The sequence below is a fragment of the Nuphar pumila genome, chromosome 5, assembly GCF_984573655.1.
Source record: "Nuphar pumila chromosome 5, dmNupPumi1.hap1.1, whole genome shotgun sequence".
Lineage (NCBI taxonomy): Eukaryota > Viridiplantae > Streptophyta > Magnoliopsida > Nymphaeales > Nymphaeaceae > Nuphar > Nuphar pumila.
Genome location: NC_143253.1, coordinates 120,285,768 through 120,309,421, shown reverse-complemented (window position 1 = coordinate 120,309,421; position 23,654 = coordinate 120,285,768). Strand labels below are relative to the sequence as shown.

General features: G+C 39.8%; 3 protein-coding genes across 6 annotated transcripts; 2 read left to right on the top strand and 1 right to left on the bottom strand.

Annotated features, from left to right (window-relative positions):
• The first annotated feature begins 1,048 nt into the window (after positions 1-1,048).
• LOC149838397 (chlorophyll a-b binding protein 5, chloroplastic) lies at positions 1,049-2,535 on the top strand. Its single transcript, XM_090006573.1, has 2 exons — positions 1,049-1,271; positions 1,773-2,535. Exons 1-2 carry the CDS (start codon positions 1,129-1,131, stop codon positions 2,422-2,424), a joined length of 795 nt encoding a protein of 264 aa, XP_089862699.1. The 5' UTR covers positions 1,049-1,128; the 3' UTR covers positions 2,425-2,535.
• Positions 2,536-10,840: 8,305 nt separating this feature from the next.
• Positions 10,841-19,330, top strand: LOC149838396 (uncharacterized). 4 transcript variants are annotated; one of them, XM_090006569.1, is made up of 7 exons: positions 10,841-11,209; positions 11,805-11,930; positions 12,283-12,512; positions 12,737-13,007; positions 14,583-14,668; positions 18,404-18,495; positions 18,808-19,330. In XM_090006569.1, the coding sequence occupies exons 2-7, from the start codon at positions 11,826-11,828 to the stop codon at positions 19,029-19,031; spliced, it is 1,008 nt and encodes a 335-aa protein (XP_089862695.1). In that variant the 5' UTR covers positions 10,841-11,209; positions 11,805-11,825; the 3' UTR covers positions 19,032-19,330. The 4 variants fall into 4 exon arrangements, with proteins under 4 accessions (XP_089862695.1, XP_089862697.1, XP_089862696.1 ...); XM_090006571.1 differs by having other exon boundaries at positions 10,863-11,209; positions 11,745-11,930; XM_090006570.1 differs by having other exon boundaries at positions 10,863-11,209; positions 11,568-11,930.
• Positions 19,331-21,695: 2,365 nt separating this feature from the next.
• Positions 21,696-22,208, bottom strand: LOC149838395 (uncharacterized). Its single transcript, XM_090008245.1, has one exon. It carries the CDS (start codon positions 22,206-22,208, stop codon positions 21,696-21,698), a length of 513 nt encoding a protein of 170 aa, XP_089864371.1.
• Positions 22,209-23,654: the final 1,446 nt, after the last annotated feature.

The window sequence follows — 23,654 nt, the reverse complement described above, 5'->3', positions numbered from 1 at the left end:
ATTACCAACTTGACCTGGAACTAGAACAGGAGTCGATTAGGCCTTAGTCTGGCTCATAACTTCCTTGGCTTGAGTTTTCCTCTATGAATGGTGTGAGGAAGTCAAGTCAAATGCTAGTTTCATCTTCATTTACTTTCTCAACCATGCTTTTTTTATGAAAAAATATTGGCTGCACACGATTAGGGGTGTTAACGGGCCTTCTTTACCCGAACCAAACCCTATAGGGTGTGGGTATGGTGATAAATAAGAAGACTCAATTAAGACCCGGGTCCGAACCCGAAGGTCCGATTAATACATAGACCCGGGTATAGTTTGTGAAAATTTATATCAGACCCCGACCCGACCCGACTTTCGATTAAGACTCATAATTTTTCAATGTAAAAATGATAAATATTATGGTTTTACCAGGTATGGTCCGGGTTTGGTTCATTTAGTTCTTATCGGGTCTGGGTATGTTTTTTCTTATAGTGGAGACCCAGGTCTGGACTTGATACAATATCCGAAAATCTGGTTCAAGTCTAGTTCCACTTGAGTCCTAACCAAACCAGACCCGTTGACAACACAACTTCACCATACTTTCTAGTATAACCCACTTTTTCATGTTTTGGGATGAGACCTAATTGCTGCTAGGCAGGTGATCTAGGTTCAAATCCCATAGGCGTCACTCCTTTTACAAACCGAAGCGTGGTAACTCCCTGGAGGCAAAAGGTAAGCCCACTAAGTTTTACGCAGCCAGGACAGGTAAAGCCAGCGCCACTAACTTGGTCTCTGATCCTGGCGTGGTTTTTTCCGTGTAAATATAAAAAAAAAAAACATGTGGTGACAATGTTTCAATCGTGGCCTCACAAGGGCCACGCATAAGCAAGGTGGGACCCATGTGATCTTCCAAATCTACGTGGCGAGGGCTTAGCCATCAAGCCTCACCTTGAAGGGATCCATGAGGATATCATAACCCAACACCAACCAATAGAAAGGTGCTGAGCTGGCATTAGGATTATCTACTTGTCACTAACCTATGCTTCATTAAAGCCCCCCCCCCCCCCTCCTTACTAGCTCTCAAACAAGCACCCCCCACCAACACTCAAGAGGAGGAAGAGAAGCTCAGAGAACTTCTCTCATTCAGCTGCCATGTCGACCTCTGCAATTCACAGCTCAACCTTCGCCGGACAAACAGTGCTCAGGCTCCAAAATGAGCTTGTCCGGAAGGTCGGAGTGTCTGGCGGCAGGATTTCGATGCGCCGGACGGTGAAAAGTGCTCCTCAAAGCATTTGGTAATGATCTTCTCTATAGCTTTAAAGGATTTTTTTCTTTGGCCATTGGTTATGGTCTTCCACCAGTCGTTTTTAGATTCATCTTGAAGTCAGTAACAGGTAAAAGAATGCTGGTATATAAAAAGATCTTGTGAGATGAAGTTTGTAGATCGGCATCAACTCGAGTTGATAGTGACAAAATGTTCAAAATGTCAAATAATGGGCAGGCAAATTCTAAGGAGAAATTGAAAATTTTTATATTTCTCGCGTTTTATCAGAAAAATTATATCAATTAAAAAAAAAAGGGTTCAAAGTGAAATAAAAAAATAAAAAAAAGGTTTCAAGGTGTGCATCACTTGCCACAAGACCAAAGCTGGGTGTACTCCCTGCTGGGCAAGGAGAAGCAAGGGTTTGTACACCAAGGTGCTCTTGAATGAGTTAGGTGGTCTTCATTGATTATCAAAAAAAAGAAAAAGAAAAAAGGTACTGGATTCATCTCATTCCATATGTTGTGCTTTACAGGTATGGTCCTGACAGGCCGAAATTCCTCGGCCCGTTCTCGGAGCAAACACCATCATACTTGACCGGAGAATTTCCCGGTGACTACGGATGGGACACAGCCGGACTGTCTGCAGATCCAGAGACGTTTGCCAAGAACCGGGAACTCGAGGTGATCCATGCAAGATGGGCTATGCTAGGTGCACTGGGATGTGTGTTCCCTGAGATACTAGCCAAGAATGGTGTGAAGTTTGGCGAGGCTGTGTGGTTCAAGGCTGGGGCTCAGATCTTCTCAGAGGGGGGACTTGACTACCTTGGCAACCCAAACTTGATCCATGCACAAAGCATTCTGGCTATATGGGCAAGCCAGGTGGTGCTGATGGGTTTTGTTGAGGGGTACAGGGTAGGTGGTGGGCCCCTTGGGGAGGGGCTGGATGCCCTGTACCCAGGTGGTGCCTTTGACCCTCTGGGCTTGGCTGATGACCCTGAGGCATTTGCTGAGTTGAAGGTGAAGGAGCTCAAGAATGGGAGATTGGCCATGTTCTCCATGTTTGGCTTCTTTGTTCAAGCAATTGTGACGGGTAAAGGACCCATTGAGAACCTCTCTGACCACTTGGCTGACCCAGTTGCCAACAATGCTTGGGCTTATGCTACCAACTTTGTTCCTGGCAAGTGAGAAGTCGATTATCTTTTGGATCTGTAAAATAGTTCTCTGTGTTCTTCCTCTTTGGCACAATATGTTCTACGAATGAGTCCATGTTAATAAATTAAAATAGTTTCTCTTTTTCATCCTCTATGTGGTTGCTCTTTCACAAACTCATGTGCATCTGTGTGCAAACTCGTGTGGATGTGTACGTAGGCCTGGTAAACAAGCTGAACGAGATGACCTTGAAGCGTTCAAGCTTGGATCATTCTTGCGGTGAGCCAAGTTGAGTTTGAACTCATAATCAGCCCAAGTTAAACGAGCCTAGTTCAAGCAGGCTTGTTTATAAACAAAATAGTCTTGGATATGGAAGAAGCAAAATTACAAAAAATATATGAAAAATATATCTAAAATATATTTTTTTACTACCTAACGAGAAGCAGAGCCTAGTACCTAATGTTCATATTCATTTTGCCCAGCCTATTTTAGTAGTTTGAACGATCGAGCTCTTTAATTATGAGCCGAACATGAGCCGAGCCACTAGCGGCTTGGCTTGTTTCCCAGCCCTATGTGCATGTATGGATGCACGCTCTCCTGCCAAATTAAAAATGTTTTAAGCAACAATAATAAAGAAAGAGGAAACAAAGGGAAGACCAATATCAAGGAGGTGAACAGTTCGGGTTTGGGTCAGATCCAGGCATTACCAAGTCTGACTTAATCGGGTTCAGAGTCAGATTCGGATGGAAAAAGATAAAACCAAACCCCCAGATCTGACTAGCTTAAAACCTGGTATTTACACTTAATCAGGTCGGGTTTTTAGTCGGATTCGGATCGGGTTTGAATTCAAAACTTAATACCAAACCCATTTAATGGACTCGGATTCAGGTTGGGTATCGGGCTGCACCCGGACTATTTACACCCCTAAGAGGGAAGATAGGAAAAGCCTTCGATGAAGTCATGGTTGAGATCATAAAGGACTAAAAACTCAGTGTGGTTTTGGAGTATATCATAGAGCATATGAGTTCCACAGAACCATGGTTTAATGCATGGTGATTCCTGCTTTAGCCCTTGTATGTAAATGCAAGGCAAAGATTTGGTTTGGATCTTGGACTAGCTAGCCATAATTAAACTGCCCAGATCTAACAGTGTTGGACTCAATCTTAGAGCCAGTCTCAGACGTGTGGGTAAAAGAAACCCAGATGAATCTGGATCCAGCATCATATGTATCCCTGTTGAACCCAAGCTACTTGCATCTAAAAGGGGTCGAATAAGGTTTGGATTTTGCCACATCTGAATCTTTCTGGATATATTTCGTATTTGGATTGGCAAGCTGCTTCGCAGATCCGTACGAGTACAAGTCAGATCTCACATTGGGTTAGCCAAATTGACTAACTGGATCCATGACTATCAGTTGTCCCACTCAAACCTGGATTCTGTGCATGTGCTACCCTTTGTTGATGTCAAAAGGGCAATTTGCTTCCATAGACTTTGATGTTTATAAGCAAGTACATCCCTTAGTTGGGCTGAAAAAGGTTGATCTCGGGGGATGCCAAAATAGACTTCTCCATCATCTTCTTATGTGGCCTCAAGCCTTTTGCTAAAATTTAAGAATTTATTTTCCAACTTTCTTGTTGGTTCTAAGCTCTATCTGTGCCCTTTTGAGTGACAAAATGGCTATTTTGCAAAGACATGCAAAGGGGAAGAAAACCTCGTTGCTAATATCATAAAGATGGGTGTGCCATTTCCTGTGGCTGAAAAACTAACAAAGCTAAAAGAATAACTAATAATCTCTATTTACTGCAAGTCTTGGTATTTATTAAGGAAAAATTTTAATTTTATGTTGGAATTTGGATTATCAAAACAAGATCAGTATCAATAAGGACGGCTGCCTAGTGGGTTGTTGAGAGAGAGAGAGAGGTTGTTGGAGAAGGAGACTAGGTTAATTTTATTTATAGATTAAAATGCAAAACTCTTAAAATATAAATTATATTTAAAAATTTTAAAATTAGCATGCTTTCACTCAAAAAATTTATAAAAATATGGATTAAAATAAAAAATTCTTAAAATCTAAATCATACATGAAAAAATTAGATTTAGCATGCATTCAATTAATAAATAATAAAAATATAAATTAAAATATAAAACCCATAAAATTTAAATAAAAAAAATCTGATTTAACATACTTTCATTCAAGAAATTACAAAAATATCGATTACAATGCAAAACCCCTAAAATCTAAATCATACTTAAAAAAATAATTAAATTTAACATACATTGATTCAATAAATAACAAAAATATGAATTAAAATACAAAACCACTAAAATCTAGATCATGCATGCAAAAAATCAGATTTAACATGCTTTTAATTAATAAATTATAAAATTAGTAATTAAAATATACAATTCCTAAAATCTAAATCATATATGTGAAAAAAATCAGATTTTGCATGTTTTCACTTAATAAATTATAAAATTAGTAATTGAAATACAAAATCTCTAAAATTTAAATTATACATAAGAAAAAAATAAGATGTAGCATGCCTTCACTAAAGAAATTACAAAAATATAGATTAAATTACAAAACTCCTAAAAACTAAATCATACTTAAAAAAATAGATTTAGCATGCATTCACTCAATAAATAACAAAAATATTGATTAAAATGCAAAATCTCTAAAATCTAAATCATACATGACAAAAAAATAGAATTTAACATGCATTCACTCAATAAATAACAAAAATTTTGATCAAAATGCAAAATCTATAAAATCTAAATCATACATGAGAAAAAAAAAGAATTTAGTATGCATTTACTCAAGAAATTATAAAAATAGTAATTAAAATGCAAAAAAAACTCAAAATCTAAATCATACTTAAAAAAATAAAATTTAGCATGCATTCACTTAATAAATAACAAAAATATGAATTAAAAAATATAAAACTTCTAAAATATAAATCATACATGAGAAAAAAATTGGATATAGCATGGATTCAGTTAAAAAATTATAAAAATAATAATTAAAATGCAAAACCCTTAAAATCTAAAATATACTTGAAATAAAATATAATTTAGCATGCATTCACTCATTAAATAACAAAAATAGGAATTAAAATGCAAAATCCTAAAATTAAAATCATACGTGAGAAAAAATAGATTTAACATAAATTTACTAAATAAATAAAAAATTATCAATTTAAATGTAAAACCTATAAAATCTAAATCATACTTGAAAAAAAGATAGATTTAGCATGCATTTGCTAAATACCTTGTCTGAGGCAGTGATGGCAGATGGTCGAACAAGGCACCGATGCGCGGTGGTGGCTAGTGAACACACAGAGAGAGAGAGAGAGAGAGAGAGAGAGAGACGGCCGATGAACACATAGAGAGATGAAGGGAGAGACAATGTCGACCGACAAGGTCGATGAACATAGAAAGAGAGAGGGGGAAGGAGAGAAAGAGGGAGAACACTGAGAGAGGGAAAGAGTGTCAGTCAATCAGTGAATATAGAGAGAGAAAGAGGGAAAGAACATAGGGAGAAAGAGAGAAAAGGTGGCAGTGGTTGCTAAACACAGAGAGCCTTCATGAAACACAAATTTTTTTTAATTCGTGTCTTTTTACTAGCACACTTTATTTGTACACTGGAAAAACCCTTTTTTACTGGCACTAAGCAAAATAGTGCTAGTGAAAAAGAAAGAGCTTCCAAAGAAAAACATGGATTATTTTTAAATGCTCAATTACTGGTGCACTTTTTATGTGCCCTAGAAAAACTCTTTTTTTGTTGTATTTCTTTGTATTCAAGACCTTTTAGTCATGTATTGATTTTCTATGGGGATGTCAATGAATTAGATTTTATCCCATATTGAACCAAATTATATTATGCTTAGTTGCAATTGGTAAGCCAAACCATATTCAATTATAATCGGATGCAGATATATTTTGCTTTTTTACTACCAAGTCTGACAAATATTTGAATTTGTTTACATATAAACAATAAATCTGATATGAGTTTTCACCATCAAACTCGAATTCGTTTAGCCAACATCCAATTAGTCGAATATGATATTGCCCATATCCAATCCAAATCCAAACAATTTACATCCTTAATTTTTTGTTGTTTCATGTATTAATATGAGAATAACTATAAGATACAGACCTTACGGGTTCATTTAATTTGCATTGATCACTATATGTAAAATCGTAAGAGTCTCTCCATCTCCCTACAATTAAAAGGGGGAGTTAATAAGGGGCTCTCCTTCTTCTCCACACATGAAGTAGTGGGGAGATCCCATGTAAATTGAGAGTAGTAGGTGGGGGGCTCACATACTCGTGGGCCTCTATATAAGTGACCCACAAGCCTCTCTCATCCCCTTCAACTTTTAAGAGAAAGGAACATAAGGGAGAGGAAAGGCGAGAGCTCGTGGGAGGATGGACATCATTCGACCATGGGGGAGCGACTTTTGGGTAAGTCACCTTTTTTTCTTTCTCGTTTCTTGATATTACGAGAAAGAGATAAGTCGACAACCATGGTGGTTGTCGGCATCATCTAAAAAGGAGAGAGAAGGGGGGAGGGGGATAGATGGTGGCCTTTTGTCCCTACGTACCACCCACTATGAGGAAGAGAGGGAGGATGGGAGAAAGAGGGTGTTCCTCTGTCTTTGCCTAACATTGGATTTGTGAAGCGGAGCAAGGCAAAAAAGCACCCCTACCTCAACCACCAGTTGGTGACAGTAGTGTTTACACAAGATGAACAACTCAACTCATGACCAGGAGTTGACAACAATAGTGTTCGTACTCAAGATTTGATGATACTACTTGTATGGAGAACAATTTGAGGTGTTCACTAACCACCTAAGCTTGAAATACATGTTCTTCAAAAAAGAATTAAATATGAGACCGAGGAGGTAGCTTGAGTTAATCAAAGACTATAATTTTGAATTAAAATCACCTAGGAAAGACTAATGTAGTGTCTGATGTTCGTAGTTGAAAATCAGTTATTGTATCATGCCTTACTGTCATCATTGTAGATAGAAGATCATGGAGAAGCAACTCTAAGATTCAAAATTGGAGGAAATTAGATTAGCAGTATCTATAGGTGAAATTCAGACTTTAAGGTGGACGATCAAGAAATTTTAAGATTTTGAGATTGTGCATGCATTCTTAGTTTGATAAACTTAAAAAATTACTACTAGACAATAATTCATCCACCTTGGTAGTACGAAGATGTAAAGAGACTTGAGGGATAAATTTTGGTGTAGTGGAATGAAAAGAGATGTTATCGAGATTGTTAGTAGATATCTAATACGTCAATAAGTGAAGATCAAGCACCAAAGATCGAGAGGTCTGTTGCAACCGCTACCCATTTCATTGTAAAAATGAGTAAATATCACAATGATTTTTTTCACCTAAAATTGTATGGTAAAATGAAAACAAAGTTCAGCCCAAGGGTAAGCTTAAAAGCATCCAAGTTGATGGCTGCCGCAACCACAAGTTCGATATATATTTGGAGTGTGCATCTTTTTAGTATAATCTGATCTCCAATCTGCAATGGCAAACAAAGGTCAACCTGCCCCAAAAGGGGTTGGCATAGTGGGGTGAGGCTTTGGCCGCTAGACGAGCAGTCAAAGTTCGATTCTGATGCGCAAGCCAATGTGTAGCATAGGCCCTGGGTCAAGGGTCGTAGCCTCAAAGTTTTATTCTGCCAGCACCACGACCATAGGTATGTCCGACTTAACTAGCGTGACCCAGGTCTTTAGTGTCAAGTGTTGTTTCTTCGTGTTATAAATAAATGAAAAAAAGCAAAGGTTAGCCTTACACATGTAGACTTTCTGCAGGTTATTTATCAATTAATAATGGGTCCCAGACTTTTAAACGGACGTGTGGGTCCCATTCTCATGGCTCTCAAGTGAAGCGTGGGTCCCAGACTTTTAAACGGACATGTGGGTCCCACTCTCTCCGGATCATAATTCACAAGCGAGATGTGCGGTAAAGATCCTAATAATTCGATTATTTTGCTTTCCATAAATCCAAACGAAGGTCGGTCACTAGGTCTTAAAACAGTGAGATCATACCCACTTGTTTGTTCACGTGGAGAACTATAGATTTTCAATTTAATTTTTTACGTTAGTCAACTATTATTTAATGATGGTTACAAAAGGGGCTCCGCTTGGAGCAGCTAGTCCACGTTACCTTGTATTGAGACGTTGCATGTTCAAAACCCAATGGTATAGTTGTATAAGTGGTAGGGATCTGCCTAACCCAGCTTGCCTTTCAATAAAAAACAACAACAACCTAATATTTAATGATGGGTCCCAAGTTTTTAAGGCCATTGTTAATGCGCTTAATTATATGGCAACCTTATCAACCACTACTAAAGGATGTCTAATCTTTAATTACGATTATGATTTTGTTTTTGTTTTTTTTGAAAGGCAAGCTGAGATTAGTCCGACCCCTACCAACAATATGAGTTATACAACTATATACCATTGGGTTTTGAACCTGCAATGTCCCAACACAAGTTGACCTGTACTAGCTGCTCCTACCAGACAACTTATTCTTTTACAATATGGAAAGTGGCACAGCTGGAATGAAAGCGATCAAAAGCATTAAGAAGTGAAAAGTGGAGAGCTAAAACGTCTAAGTTAGAGGAATCCAGGAGCAGAAAGGGGGAGAGAACGTCTCCATGTTATTGACCAAGGCTGCATAACCACAAGCAGCTAATTATCTTTCGCACTTTCCGAAAACGCGTTCAGAATTATAAAAATAGTCTCCATAAACCAAACTACAAACGCGTTTGGATACGAGTATTTCGTGTTTACCGTTCAGCAAAAATATTATAATTTAACGATAGGTTAATTAGACTGTAGGTAGGCTCACTCCAAGCAGAAGCAGAAGAGGACTTCTTCGTCCTTCACCAAAAGGTTACTGGATGGTTTTGTAATTTCTAATTAAAAAAAAAAAAGGAGATAAGAGGTCATCGAGAAGACCCAGAGTCAAGGTCGTCCCCACCACCAAAAAAACAAAATCCCTCTTATTCGTAAACGCCCGGCTGCCCACACGTGCCACAGCACACCGTTTCCCTTCTTCATCCCACCGTTGTACTCTTCACTGGCAGAGTAATTTCCTCGTCTCGGAATGTTTCCGATTCCTTGTACTCTTTCTTCGTTGAAGCTCTAGGGTTTCTTCGTATCGGAACGGTTCTTGTACTCTCCTCCCTTGAAGCTGTAGCAGGGTTCTAGACGGTCGTCTTTATGAGTTCAGTTCTTCCGTCTGGACACCACTCAGATTCCCCGATTAAGTTCATATAAAGATTTTCAGAAAATATGGTACCTGACATGGAATTTGAGGTAAAAGGCGGGACTGTATCAAGAAATTATCCTATAATTTAATGATTGGTCAGATGCCTCACATATAGGGGGGCTGGTAAACGAATCGACCAGCCCCTTGACGGCTTGGTTCAGTTCAGTTCATCACGAACTCGTATAGTTGGTTAGCGGACGAGGCCGGATCACATGGCACAAATTTTGTGCATTAATGATCTGATAGACCTCCATCATGTCTCGGGCCCTACAGCCTGTCTTCTCAGGTGCTTAATCTATTGTGCAATCTTTTCATCGAGCCTAGTCACAAGTTAGCTTAAATGAGTAGAGCCCGAAGGTGTTCAGCTTGACTCGGCTTGATGGTACTCTATAAATAAAAAAATATGTATTTTCAAGTATAATATATAAAAATATATATACTATGTATAAATAGCATGAAATGTTTTTACATGAGCAATCTCGTATTAGGCTCGTTTTATTCAAGGATGAACTGAGCTCGAGATCAGCTGGACTAAACATGAACATGAGTCAAGTCACGGGCTCAATCCACTTCCACTAGTAAACGAGTCTATCCGGAACATGACTTCTCGGTTCGTTCAGCTCGTTTACCAGCTCACGTATGACACTTCCAAACCAAAGAGATGTGCATGCTTGGTCCTTGACCAAAAGTTACGGGATACTTATGTAATTTCCTGTTAAAAGAAAGAGATGCGGGTCATGGTCCATCGATGTCGGTGTCGAAGTCAATGTCGCCTCTCCGTTAACGCCTAACCACCCACACTTGCTGAAGCACGTCGTTTTCCAGTTTCCCGTCATCTGATTCATCGACACCGTTAGCTCCTGCCCGCATATTCCGTTAGGCACCTCTCCGTATTCCGGACTCCAACCTCAAAATTAGGTGGCGCTTAAGAGTTCCCGTGCGTCACGCTCGACTAATCGGAATTCTGGAGTCGGGCTTTCGAGTCCGGAGGCGCTGCGTCATCATGGTGGGCCGAAGATGAGCACCATTTGGATCAGATCGGACGGCCTTGGGTAGTTTGATTGGACGGACGCGAGCTCGTCTACTGGCTATCAGCCACGTGCCCCTCACCGTCATTTCCGATCGTTAATTTTCATTTTCTCGCGATTATTTCGCGGCGGCTCGAAGGAGGAGAATATCCTCCCGATTCTCCCTCTCCTTTGTCTTCGTCTCTCTCACTCTCTCTCTCTGAACGGGATACAGAAGAAGAAGATCTCATTTTCCGGCACCGATTTTCCGGTTCTCAGTCCGATTTTCCGATCGATCTTCGCTCTACGTTCTCTTTTCTGCTAGAAGTTTAGTTTTTGATGGCCGTCCGTGCATCCGCAGACGAGCTCCTTCGTCTCGGAGAAGTTCCGATTCCTCGAAGCCGCTCCGTTGAGGTTCTTGGGCTTGTTCATTGGAAAGAGTAATTTCTTCGTGTAGGAATGCTTCCATTTCCTTGTAATCTTCTCCCTTGAAGCTATAGGGTACTTTCTAGACGGTGAGTTCTGTTCTTCCATCTCTATAAGTCTCGGTTTCCTGATGCATTTATGCGTCTCGGGTGTTGTTTCTGGTTAGAAAATTAAAGTTTTGATTTTGCGGTGGATTTTTATTTTTCTCTAAAAGAAGAAAACGTGTCCTCCTTTTTGGACCTTGTTTTTTCAGTGTGAGTTGGCTCACTAGTGGGAGATTGAGGTCTTTTTTTTCTTTTTTTAATCTTTTTGGCCGCTGCAAGGATAACTTTCCTGTATTGACCATTTCCTAGGTGTGCACTAGTGGGAGATTGAGGTCTTTCTTTTTTTTTTTTTAATCTTTTTGGCCGCTGCAAGGATAACTTTCCTGTATTGACCATTTCCTAGGTGTGCACTCCATCATCCAGCGCATTTTCCCCATTGTTGCGTATTTGTAGGTTCGATAGTTGATCGATTGGGTTCGATAGTTGATCGATGACTTGATTAGTGTCAAAACTTTCTCTTTGGGAGCTGAAAAAAGTTCGTCAATTTACTCGGTCGTACTTTTGAGTGTTTCGAGCTCAGATTTTAGATGATTTTGCAAAATCAAGAATACGAAACTGCCGTCCTCTCTCTTTCTCTCAGACGGGGTGATCATATCGGAGAATGTCTGGGATGAGCGAGCTTCTCTCCAAGATGAGTCCCGGTTCGAATCTGGATCGCTTTCTGGACGGCACGACTCCATCCGTGCCTGCGATACCTCTAAAGAAGGTACCACGCCGAACCCTATGTTTTCCTTTCTGTAACATCTAAAACTCTGTAAAACCGGTTCGATTCCTGTATCTTCTGAAAAGTGTCATCCAAGAAGCATGCTAGTTCGAAATGACTCTGAAGTAGAGCCAGATTGACTCCGATTTTTTCTCCTTTTCTAGTTTCTTTTCTCTATCGTCAGAGAATCGTAACTCCTTGAGGAAAAACTGAGGAAACTCGGTTGATTTAATCTGGTTTAAGATCCTTTTTGGAAGTCTCCCGATTCGTACCGTCTAGCCTGCTCGAATCGGATGGACTAATCCGAGCCTCTTCCTGGTGATTCGTTTAGGGCTTACTGATTTACTGAACACAGGAGATGGAGGAGAGCAGAGCGTGGGAGCCGTTAAAGGAAATGCCGACACAGTACTTCAGGTTGGCTGATCTGTGGCGCTGCTACGACGAGTGGAGCGCGTACGGGGCGGGAGTGCCCGTGCTCGTGAATGGAAGGGAAAGGTTGGTGGTCCAGTACTACGTCCCCTACCTCTCCGCCCTTCAGATTTACACCACCACTCCCCTCAAGGTGCCCCTTCCTGACCTTCTAAGGTTTGCCCCTCTCTCTCCACCTCTGTTTTTGTTTGTTTGTGGAAGCAATTAAGCACCCCAGTTTCTTGAGTGTCCTTGCATTGTCTAAAACGCTTTCCAAATTCATGGTTGGACTTAGATTCTCTATCTTGTTCTCTAAATCTGTAACCGTATCTGGATCTACATCTACATCAAGATAATGGGATCTCGTGTTGGTGAATATAACTTTGACTCCATGAGAACAGGGACCCTCGGAACGACGGTGACTGCAGCGATTCCGAGATGTCGAGGGGGAACGAGACGAGCAGCTCCAGTGACTCGGAGAGCTATCGTTCGTTGAGCTTCAGGTGCTCCGGGAGCGGCAGCGAGAAGTCCGAGTCGTGGTCGGACTGCGTGTCAGACGAGTCTGTGGGCGAGCAGGAGAGCGCTTGGAGCCCACGGGATAGACTGGGTCACCTCTACCTCCAATATTTTGAGCACGCGCCCCCTCACGCCAGAGTCCCACTCGTGGAAAAGGTATTCCCGTTATCCTGCCTTCTTTTAGTGGGTGATTGGGTCGGTGGACATAGATGTGTGTGTGTGTGTGGGCGGGGAGGGAGACCATCCAACCAAAGAAAGATTCAAAGTTAATGGCGTCCGTTTGTTTCTTCTTTAATGATCCAGTTTTTCATCTATCAGACTTTAGATATTGGATTTTTATCATTCATTTAGTGAGTGACCTATTTAGTGAATGACCTGTTTTGGATTATGATTTTTCTGTGTTGAGATGTGTTTTTTAAAGCTATAATATTAGACAGGCTCACAGTACTTTGCATTTGTAAAGTTTTAAATGCTCTGTGGGCCGTTAAATTTTTATGTTTTTTTAAAAATATGCTTATATGTTTCTTACTAAATAAATTGTAAAGAATAAATATAGAAATCTGATTCATGAAATACTCAAGACCCGTCTGCCTCACAACAATACTTTGTATTGCAAAGTTTTAAATGCTTTGTGAGCCGTTAATTTTTTATGTTTTTAAAAACATGCTTACATGTTTCTTACTAAATAAGTTGTAAAGAATAATTATATGAAGTCTCATTCATGAGATACTCAAGACCCGTCTGATGGTATATATATATATATATATATATATATGCACACAGAGAGAGAGAGAGAGAGAGAGAGAGAGAGAGAGAGTAACCTGTATCTTCAAAACACAAAACACACAAAGTGTGTGTTTGAAGATGGGTTGGACGAATTGTCGCCGTTTGATTGTGCGATGGTTTATCATTTTTTCCAGATATTTAGTGGCGACCTTGACCGCTGCTAAATATCTGAGTGAAAAAATGACCTTTTAGCTGTTGGACAAAACCGCTGCTAAAGTCGTTCTTTTTTAGAAAAAAAAAGAACGTGCCGCATAGTTCTGCCCGTTCGACGATGTTCGAAAAATAACCCTTTGGAAGATACGGGTTTTCTCTCTCTCTCTCTCTCTCTATATATATATATATATATATACGTGTGTGTTGTTAACAAGTCAGTTTAAGCCAGTGTTATCAGTATAGGCCGAAAATCGATATGCGCTTCTGGCCTGAATCGTTTATTTTTAAATAAATGTAAAAATACCAAAAATATTTTTAATATTATTTTAAATTTATTTTAATAGTTTTAACACGTGTCACGTTATGATTGACACATAATAATTTATTATTATTTTTGGGCCGATACATAATGATTCACTTTACAGCTGAATCAGTGGCCAAACCCTTCAGGGCAGATACTGATACTGACAACATTGGTTTAAGCTCAGCTTGTTATGCCATGAGTTCAAGCTGGGCTTGGCTTACCACAAAAATGAACCAAGCTTGAACACCTTTTGTTCTGCTCGTTTTGCTTGTTTACTGGCCCTAGTCTTAAGAATTGACGACCGCCAAGTTGGGGATCACATCAAAGCTCAACCCATCCAACTGATTCTGTAAAACAGGTTGGGGTAAGCTGGTCTAAGGCAGACCCTCCAGGTGTCCTAATGGTATCTGCTGGGCTCCTCAGCAACTGAGCTTCACATTCTGTTTTCTGTCTGTTATTTAACATGCATTTTTTTTTGCTTGTGGTAGATCAATGAGCTGAGCCGAGCATACCCAGAGCTATACAGCTTGAGAAGCATTGACCTTTCTGCAGCAAGCTGGATGTCTGTTGCCTGGTAAGAAACTTGCCATAAACCCTTCTCTTTTTCACCAGTCCTAATAATCGATGCCGTAAACCATTCTCTTTAGCAATAGTACTAACAACTAATGCGGAATACCGACTTAAACGTGTAATGCCATGCCAAAAATAACAGCTATAACCAATTAATAACCATAGTATCATAATTCTGTTTACAAGATCAACCTATTTTATAATAATTAATGCATTGTCGAATCTCATTTTTTGGCTACAATACCACATTAATTTGTTGTCAAGATCGTCATGTTGTCGTATATTTTCCAATGCCTTTGTGGGTGGCGAGCATCCCTCCCTCCATTTGAACAATTACGTTGTTTCCTTACTGATTTAGCATTGATACTGTGGTTATTAGTTACAGCTATTAGTTTTGGAAGGAACTCAAAAAGATAGGTGATGAGGCGGTCCTGGTTATAACGGACAAATGGTGTATTGAAGGCCACTTTTAACTCTATATTGAGAATGAAGGACTCAAGTACAAATCAGCGGTACACCACAAGGATGTGTAGGTTTGCTTGTCATATTGATTGATGCAATATATCGGATTTTTTTATGCAAAGGGCAAAATTCACTTGGTCCAAGAAAGAGTCCCACCAGTGATGAGGAAATTGGATCGATTTTTAGCAATGCCTACATGACATGAATGCCTTAGCCGACCCCATCTTCATTAATTTCAACCATCCCATGATTTAGTTGACTTGGAGGGTACGGGGGACCTCGTAAGTCAAAAAAAAAAATTCAAATGGAACTTTGGTGGTTTCGGATTTAATGCATAATTGGTGGGGAGAGGCTCCTTGTTCAAGGGAGGCTGCATTGAGAATTCATTTCAAACTGGCTCATGTAAGAGAAAAATTGATAGAATGGAACGAGAGCAATTTACTTTACAAGTTAAAAGATATCGAAGAGTGGGAGTCCCAAGTAAGATTGCTCCAACAACAAGAAGAGAGTGTAGTGGATGTTGCAAGGGCCACTATTCTTAAACAGGAGCGTCAACAACTCGTCCAAAATATTTGTGAATGGGGGTATTTAGGAGTGCGTTAGGTAAAAACAATGTGCCAAGGCATAGTGGCTAAAATAGAAAGAGCTCAACACATGGTATTTTCTTATGTGCGCCTCCAATAGAAGAAGATCCAACTATATAGCATCTGTGGAGATAGGGGGAGGGCCATTCCATGGTTTTCACATCTTACCTAATGCTACTAGTTACTTTAAAGATTGCTTTTACCCAATGTGTTGGAAGTCTTATGACATGTCGGCCATGGCATTCAAGAATTTGAATGAGGATGCTTATAAGGGTACCATTGGGATTTTCTCAATGAAAGAAATAAGAAATGAGATGTGGAATTTACCTAATGGTAAAACCCTGGGAATTGATTGATTCTTTAATGATTTTTTAAAAGAATCTTGGCATTTTGTTAAGGGTGACCTTAACTTCTTTCCAATGCAAAAGTACCTCAAACAATGGGTAAATCATTACTCATTCTCATTCTTAAAGACCCACATGTTGAATCAATTGAAAGGTTTGGGCTCATCTCATTGGTGGGTACGGTCTTCAGAATCATTTCAAAAATCTTAGCTTCAAGGATTAAGCTTGTTGTCGGATCACTAATATCGGATTCCCAAAGTGCATTTATTCCTGAAATATGGTTGCACAAGTCGTGCATAGTGGCCCACAAAGCATTACACTCCATCAAGGCCACCAGTAAGAAATTTTTTATTTTGAAAATTGATTTGGAGAAAGCATTTGATTCTTTAGATGGACGCCTTTTATTAAATTGTATGAATAAATTGGGATTGGGCAGAAAATGGCTATGTTGGATAGAGGGCTTGCTTTTCCCTGTCATTTGCGGTGTCCATTAATGGGGAGAAGGGTGACTTCTTCAAGCCCAAGAGAGGTTTGTGCCAATGTGATCCCCTCTCACCCCTCCTCTTTATTATAGTAATGAAGGCTCTTTCTGTTATCCTCTCTTCAGTGGAGGCGGAAGAAAATTTTAAAGGCTGTAGGATTTCAGTTAATGCCTCAATTTCTTACCTTTTATTTGTCGATGAACTTTTGTTGTTTGGCGAAGCCTTAGAACAAAAGATGTGGGTTTTATGGATTATTCTAAGATATTTCGCCCAAATCTCTTGTTTGCATATAAATGGTGGTAAAAGTCGAATGTTGGTGTTGAATGATCTCACTGGCGAGGTGCAAATGATGGCATCTACCATTTTTTAATGTGATGTTGGATCCCTCTCAATGAAGTATCCGTGCTTACCATTGCATTTAGCCGTTTCAAGAGAGCTACATTGAAGTCAATTGGAGGATCGGGTTACCAAGAAGGCTCTGAACTATGCTGCCTGCCTGTTATCTAGGTTGGGTCGCATAAATTTGTTGAGGTTCAATATTATACACAGATTTTCAAATTACAAAAAAGGGTGAAAAACACGTTATTAAAATCTTTTAAAGATTCATTTGGTTAGGCAAGTCAGAAGGCTCCTGTACATCATTGGTATGTTGGTCCACGGTTTCTCAACCCCTCCATTTAACTGGTTTGGGGATACACAACCTACATGAGTTCAACAAGGCGCTTTTAGCAAAATGATTGTGGTTGATTTGCAAAAAATGAAGGTAGCTTAGCTGTAATTTTCATATGGTTGACTTTCAAATTGGTCCTAAAATCACAATTCGAAAAGGGGCTCGGGTATCTAGAAGGGGTAGGTCACGATCCTTGATGACTTTTGTCATGGTGTTCCAGTGGATGTTGAGAATGGTTGCACCACTTTGTTTTGGTAGGATACTGGTGTGATGGGAGACCTAGGGTTGCCTTCCGTAACCTCTATGATGCCACAAGAAAAAGTTTGCTCGTGTTATGGAGGTCTGGCCATCATCCGAAGGCTCTTGGGATTTAATGCTACGAAGGAACCCCTCAGATTTGATTTTCTAACGGTGGTAGACTCTTATGAGCCAAGTACCACACCCATTGATGCCGCAGAGGAAAGATGAAGTGAAGTAGTGGCTAACTAGCGGTGGTACTTTCAAGGCATCGTCGCACCAGGAGGCACTGGGTACCCCAACCGTGCAACGGCTCCCAAAAAAAGGCGTTGTGGGGCCGGTGGGGGAGGTCTACCACTCCCAGGTTCACTTATGCACGGGCGGGTGAGCACTGAAATCAGGTTAAAGCATCGAGGCCTCCATCTAGCAAGTCGATGTGCACTTTGCCATAAACAGAAAGAAACACTTCCCCACCTGTTTTGGGAGTGTGAATTCTTTAGAATCTTGATGAACCATTTGTGCCTTATCAGCATGGAAGCTATCTGGAACGAGCGAAATCAGAGTGCTTGTTCAGGGGTATTCAGAGTGATCACTCACCATTAACGCTCAACTAAGATGGGAAGTATTGACTAGAGCTCGTGGAAAATGGCTGGGCCTTCCGATTGATTGGATTGGGATAAACTGAATCATCATTTAGAGGCTGCATATTATTCAGGCTTCAGCAAATACAGATTTTCTGTATACGTTTTTTGTTCACCGGTTTCTCTGTTCTGTTTATTTCTTGATTTGTTTTGTAAACAGGGTGTATACATGCTCTGCTCATCTCATTCGGCGTCTAATGTTACTCTGTTATAGTGGGTGCCCACTTATATATCAATGAAACTTTTATTTCTCTCTCAAAAAAAGTTTATAGCATTGATAAGTGGTTTTAAGTTGTGTTCATCTTTTGTCGTGTTGTAGGTATCCAATCTACCATATCCCGGCGAGCCGCCCTGTGCGAGATTTGTCAGCTTGCTTCCTCACTTACCATACACTATCTTTTTCATTTCAAGGCAATGCTCGCACCTTACACACTGCTGGCACGTTGATCATTACATTATATATGCATGTCCACGATTGCTTTTTTTTATGTAAAATTTTTGTACATCCATTGCACATCTGCTTATAGGTCAGGACCAAGATTTTTGAGAGCCCGATTGATGACATCACTATTCCCACTCTCATTAATGAACGAGATCCATTAAGTGCCTGCCTATGTGACACAGGCTGTCATGTGATTAGCCTGTCACATAGGTGGGCACTTGAGTGATCCTTGTATCCCTGCTCTGTTGTTTGACTCGTTGGTTGATCTTCACTGAATACAGACAACCATAGTGAGACATCGGATATGGATGGAAGTAGGGAGCAGTCGACGATCCGACTGCCTCCGTTCGGCATCGCCACGTATAAGATGCAAGGGGACGTGTGGCTGTCAAGTGATGGGGACCATCATCGCCTTTACTCGCTCTGGACCTCCACCTTGTCCTGGCTCGCTCAGCTGCAACAGCACCACCCTGACTTCCGCTTCTTCCTTGACCACAGAGACTGACCATCTCTCTCTCTCTCTCTCTAGCTTTTCTCGTGCACCATGTGACGGCCATAAGCACTGTTCCTTATATGCTGATGTAGAAAACCCACGTCTTTGAGTTTACCCATCTTGCTTGTGCTTTGCTACAAATTGCTTGATGTATGGGCGTGTAGATTGTAGAGATAGGAGCTGTAGTTGTGAATAATTTTGGTTGGTTTTGACTGGCGTACTGTGTAAGATAGGTATCATGTAGATTTTCGGATATTTGGTGGTGCTTATGCTGGTGAAAATCGATGATGGCGGTTTATCTGTAAAGAAAACCTCTGTGCTTGAGAATCTTTTGGTATTTTAATGGATGCCCATATGCTTAAAGCGTGGATTTACCCACAGCGATAGAAGATAAAAAATGGCAATTTATTCGCATGAAATTGGACAACATTTCTAAAAAAAAAAAAAAACATTTTTTCATAATTCTCAATGTTGGCAAAAAACAAACGATTTTTTTTCCATATTTTGCGATAAACGCTTACGAATCGAGATAAAATTTGCGTTTTTTCACTTATATTATAGATATTGTCCAAATTTTTTTGATTGATGGTGTTTTTACTGTTTAGCAAATTATCGCCTTCAGTTTCTCAAGATATTTTGTCTTATCGCTTTGAATGTAAATGTTTTTTGGGTTTTTTTCCAAATCCATCCCTCTCTTTTTAGCTAACGGCAAATCCGTCCTTTTGGCTAATTCTAAAAGATTCTCCATGTTTTAAGCTACCCTCCTAATATATAATCCTTCTCCCAATATATAATCATTGAGGTTAACCATCGTTACTGTAGGCGATAGAAAGCGCTTGACTTCTGTCTGAGTTACAATTTTACCCTTAAAGTAATGGAGAACCCTTCTATTTTCTGTTGATCCTCTACTATTATTTGTTGTTCAGATTAACAATTAAGTTCTTTTACACCATATCTTGTTGGGATTCACACTTTCACCAAATTAGGATTGGATTTAGACTGTATTCTACGAGAACTTGTTCTCAATATCCCAACCTTTGCACTTTCAAAGCCTTGCCCTTTTAGCTAATGTTTTAGATTGCATGCGGTTGTAGGAATTCAAAAAACTAACTGGGAGTGTGGGGAAACCACATTCTGATTTATTTGGCATTGATACTCAGGCATGATGAACAATAGACCTGAGATTTTCTTGACTTCACAGGAAATCTGCTGACAACTTTGTTTAGGTGCAATTGAAGATGTTCGTATTATGAAATGAATCTGAATTTCAAAGGCATGTTGTAAGAAGATAGATTTCAAACACTCTAGGAAAAGGGATTTTAAATAGAAAATATGTTCATTTTAGTTGTATATCTTAATTCCTTTGCTGCCAATCATGAGCCAATCCGAGAACAAAATTTTAAGATTGATAGTGCAGCTATAGAAACCATAAAACAATGGAAAAGGGGAGAAAAACAAAGGCTGGAGAAGATGCCCAAAAATGCTGAGTTAAATGGCAATGAAAATATTTAACTGGAGAAGTTGCTGAAAAATGCTTAAGAGAACGAGAGGCATTGGAGCAGCGACTACATAGGAGAAAAGCAAAGTTAAGGGTGTTTTAGTCATTTTATAGCCTTAACGCACTGTGGTCAACCATTTACCAAAGTTAAATTGATGGTATTGATATGAGAGGGAAGGTTGAATATGTCTTAACGTTTTGAAAGATGGGGACTTTTTTTTAGAATATCCATAAGGGGGGGACTGATTTGCCTTTAGCTTATAAGGCACTAGGGATGTCAACGGGTCAAATTCTGGTGGGATCTAGGCATTACCGAATTTGACTCAATGAGATCTGACCTAATTAGATTTGAAGTCAGACGAAAATGGATAAAAACCAAATCCGGATCCGAGTAGGCTAGAACCCGATATTTACACTTAATCGGATTCGGTTCTTAGTCAATTCAGGTTTTAATGAGATTTGGATTTCAATCCAAAATTAATACAAAATCCGAATCCTACTAATCGGATTCCGGTCAGATATTGGGTTAAGTCTGATCCGTTGTCATTCCTATAAGGCAGGGAGGTGTTTAAAAAAAACCCATGTTTTTTTTTCAGAGAAGAGTGGCGTTTAATTTTCTCATGTCTGGCTGAGCATGCTCATTGAAAATTGGGCCATTGATGTTTAGCCACTTGTAAAATTTCAACTTGTACAATTCTCTCATTCTCAGGTCGCCCGTACAAGGCTTTGTACGGAGCCATCCCGATACTAGCGTGATAACTGTTGCTGTAGGTAAACTTGACTAAACACAAGTGTGTATCTCATTCATCTTTTCAATCAAGCATACAAGCTCGCAACATATCTTTTAACGTCCGAATCGTTGTTTCTGATTGTCCATCAGTCTGAGAATGAAAGACAGTGTTGAACTTCAACCTTCTCCCCAAAGCTGACTGTAACTATTCTTACAGTCGCGACGTGAATCTGGAATCACGGTTCGAAATAATGGACAGCAGTATATCATGTAACCGTACGATCTTTCAGATATACAAATCGGCTAAGCTTTCAAGCAAATGACTGATCCAAATAGGCAAGAAATGAACAGACTTGGTGAGTCTGTCTACAATTACCCAAATCGCATAGTGCTTTCGTCTGGTTCACGGTAAATCTACCACAAAATCCATAGTAATATCTTTCCATTTCTATTGAAGAATCTCGATCCTCTGCATGAAACCTTCTGGACATTGGTGCTCGATCTTGATTTGCTGACAAGTCAAACACCTCGATACGTATGTTGTTACTTCTCGCTTCATACCGTTCCACCAACACTTTCGCTGTAGATCCTTGAACGTCTTAGTACCACTAGGATGAACTATGTACTTCGATAGATGTGCCTCATCAAGAATCTCTTTCTTCAACTCAGGGTCATCTGACACCCAAAGGCGATGCTTCATACGGATATTACCGTCATTATCAACGCAAAAAATTGAGCCATCTTCACATGCTTGAACTACGAACTTCTCATAACGTGCATCTTGCTTCTGTGCCTCAATGATCTTAGGCAAAAACTCTGATCGAATGGTCAAACCATACAATCTGATAGCTTCACCTCCAATCAAAAATGGCTTCCAAGCCATAAAATCTCCAATCAACTTCTGACTCCACACAAGACTAGCAAGAACACTGCTCAATTTGCGACTAAGCGCATCCGCCATGACGTTCGCCTTACCAGGGTGGTAAGACAACGTGAACTCGTAATCTTTGATAAACTCGAGTCATCGACACTGTCTCATATTCAGTTCTTTCTGAGAAAACAAATATTTGAGACTCTTGTAGTCAGAGAAGACCTCAAACGTATCTCCATACAAATAATGTTGCCAAGACTTCAAGGCGAACACTACTAGTGTTATCTCCAAGTCGTGGGTTAGATAATTCCTCTCATAAACCTTCAACTACCTCGATGCATACGCAATAACTCTACCATGCTGCATTACTACGCAACCCAATCCTATTTTCGAAGCGTCTGTGTATACCACAAAACCACCTCTGCTAGAGGGTAAAGCTAACACCGAAGAGGTCGTCAGTTTTGTCTTTAGGATTCGAAAACCCTCTTCACAAGCGTCAATCCACTCAAACTTGATGCCTTTACGCAAAAGCTTCGTCAATGGTAGTGAAATTCTGGAGAAATCTTGAATAAAATGCTGATAATACCCAGCTAATCTAAGAAAACTTTGGATATCGGCAATAGTCCGAGGCTGCTTCCAATCTAATACGACTTCAACTTTCGCTGGATCAGCTGACACTCCATCACTGGATATCACGTGACCCAAAAACATAACTCGCTTGAGTCAAAACTCGTATTTCGAGAACTTGGCGAACAATCTGTGCTCTTAAAGTACTCCTAAAAGGATACACAAATGCTCTCGATGCTGCTGAGGACTCTCTGAGTAAATCAAGATATCGTCAATGAACACGATCACAAAGGTGTCCACAAATAGACGGAAGATCTGATTCATCAAATTCATAAACGCTGCAGGTGCATTAGTGAGCCCGAAAGACATCACTGTGAACCCGTATAACCTGTATCTAGTTCAAAATGCTATATTCGAGACATCTTTCTCCTTGATTCGGAGTTGATGATAACCCGATCGAAGGTCAATCTTCGAGAATATCTTTGCTCTCTGCAACTGATCGAAGAGATCTTCGATTCTCGATAAAGGATATTTGTTCTTAATCGTCGCTTGGTTGAGCATTCTATAGTTAATGCACAACCTCATTGATCTGTCTTTCTTCTTTATGAACAAAACAGGTGCATGTGAGCATATATATGTGAAATGTGCAACAAGTACGAAACTAGCAAAAATAGCAATACAAACTAGGTGCATCAAGATGAGACAATTAGAAACATATAACCAAAGTAAGGCAACTACGGTATGTACAACAAGGAAAGCAAGGGAAGGAAACACATTGTACAACTCTAATGTACGTAACAAAACAACTAATCAAGGTAGGTCAACATGTGATTGGTTAGTGATTATGTTCTTCTTGATGCACCTAGCTTGTATTGCTACTTTTGATAGTTTCGTACTTGTTGCACATTTCATATATATATGCTCACATGCACTTGTTTTGTTCGTAAAAAAGAAAGACAGATACTACTT

Excerpts from the sequence above, each read along its gene's own strand:
- LOC149838397 (XM_090006573.1), top strand. The coding sequence starts at position 1,129 with ATGTCGACCTCTGCAATTCACAGCTCAACCTTCGCCGGACAAACAGTG. Across the intron at positions 1,272-1,772 it reads AGTGCTCCTCAAAGCATTTG|GTATGGTCCTGACAGGCCGA; the intron begins GTAATGATCTTC and ends TGTGCTTTACAG.
- LOC149838396 (XM_090006569.1), top strand. The coding sequence starts at position 11,826 with ATGTCTGGGATGAGCGAGCTTCTCTCCAAGATGAGTCCCGGTTCGAAT. Across the intron at positions 11,931-12,282 it reads CTGCGATACCTCTAAAGAAG|GAGATGGAGGAGAGCAGAGC; the intron begins GTACCACGCCGA and ends TACTGAACACAG. Across the intron at positions 18,496-18,807 it reads ACTATCTTTTTCATTTCAAG|ACAACCATAGTGAGACATCG; the intron begins GCAATGCTCGCA and ends CACTGAATACAG.
- LOC149838395 (XM_090008245.1), bottom strand. The coding sequence starts at position 22,208 with ATGGCGGATGCGCTTAGTCGCAAATTGAGCAGTGTTCTTGCTAGTCTT.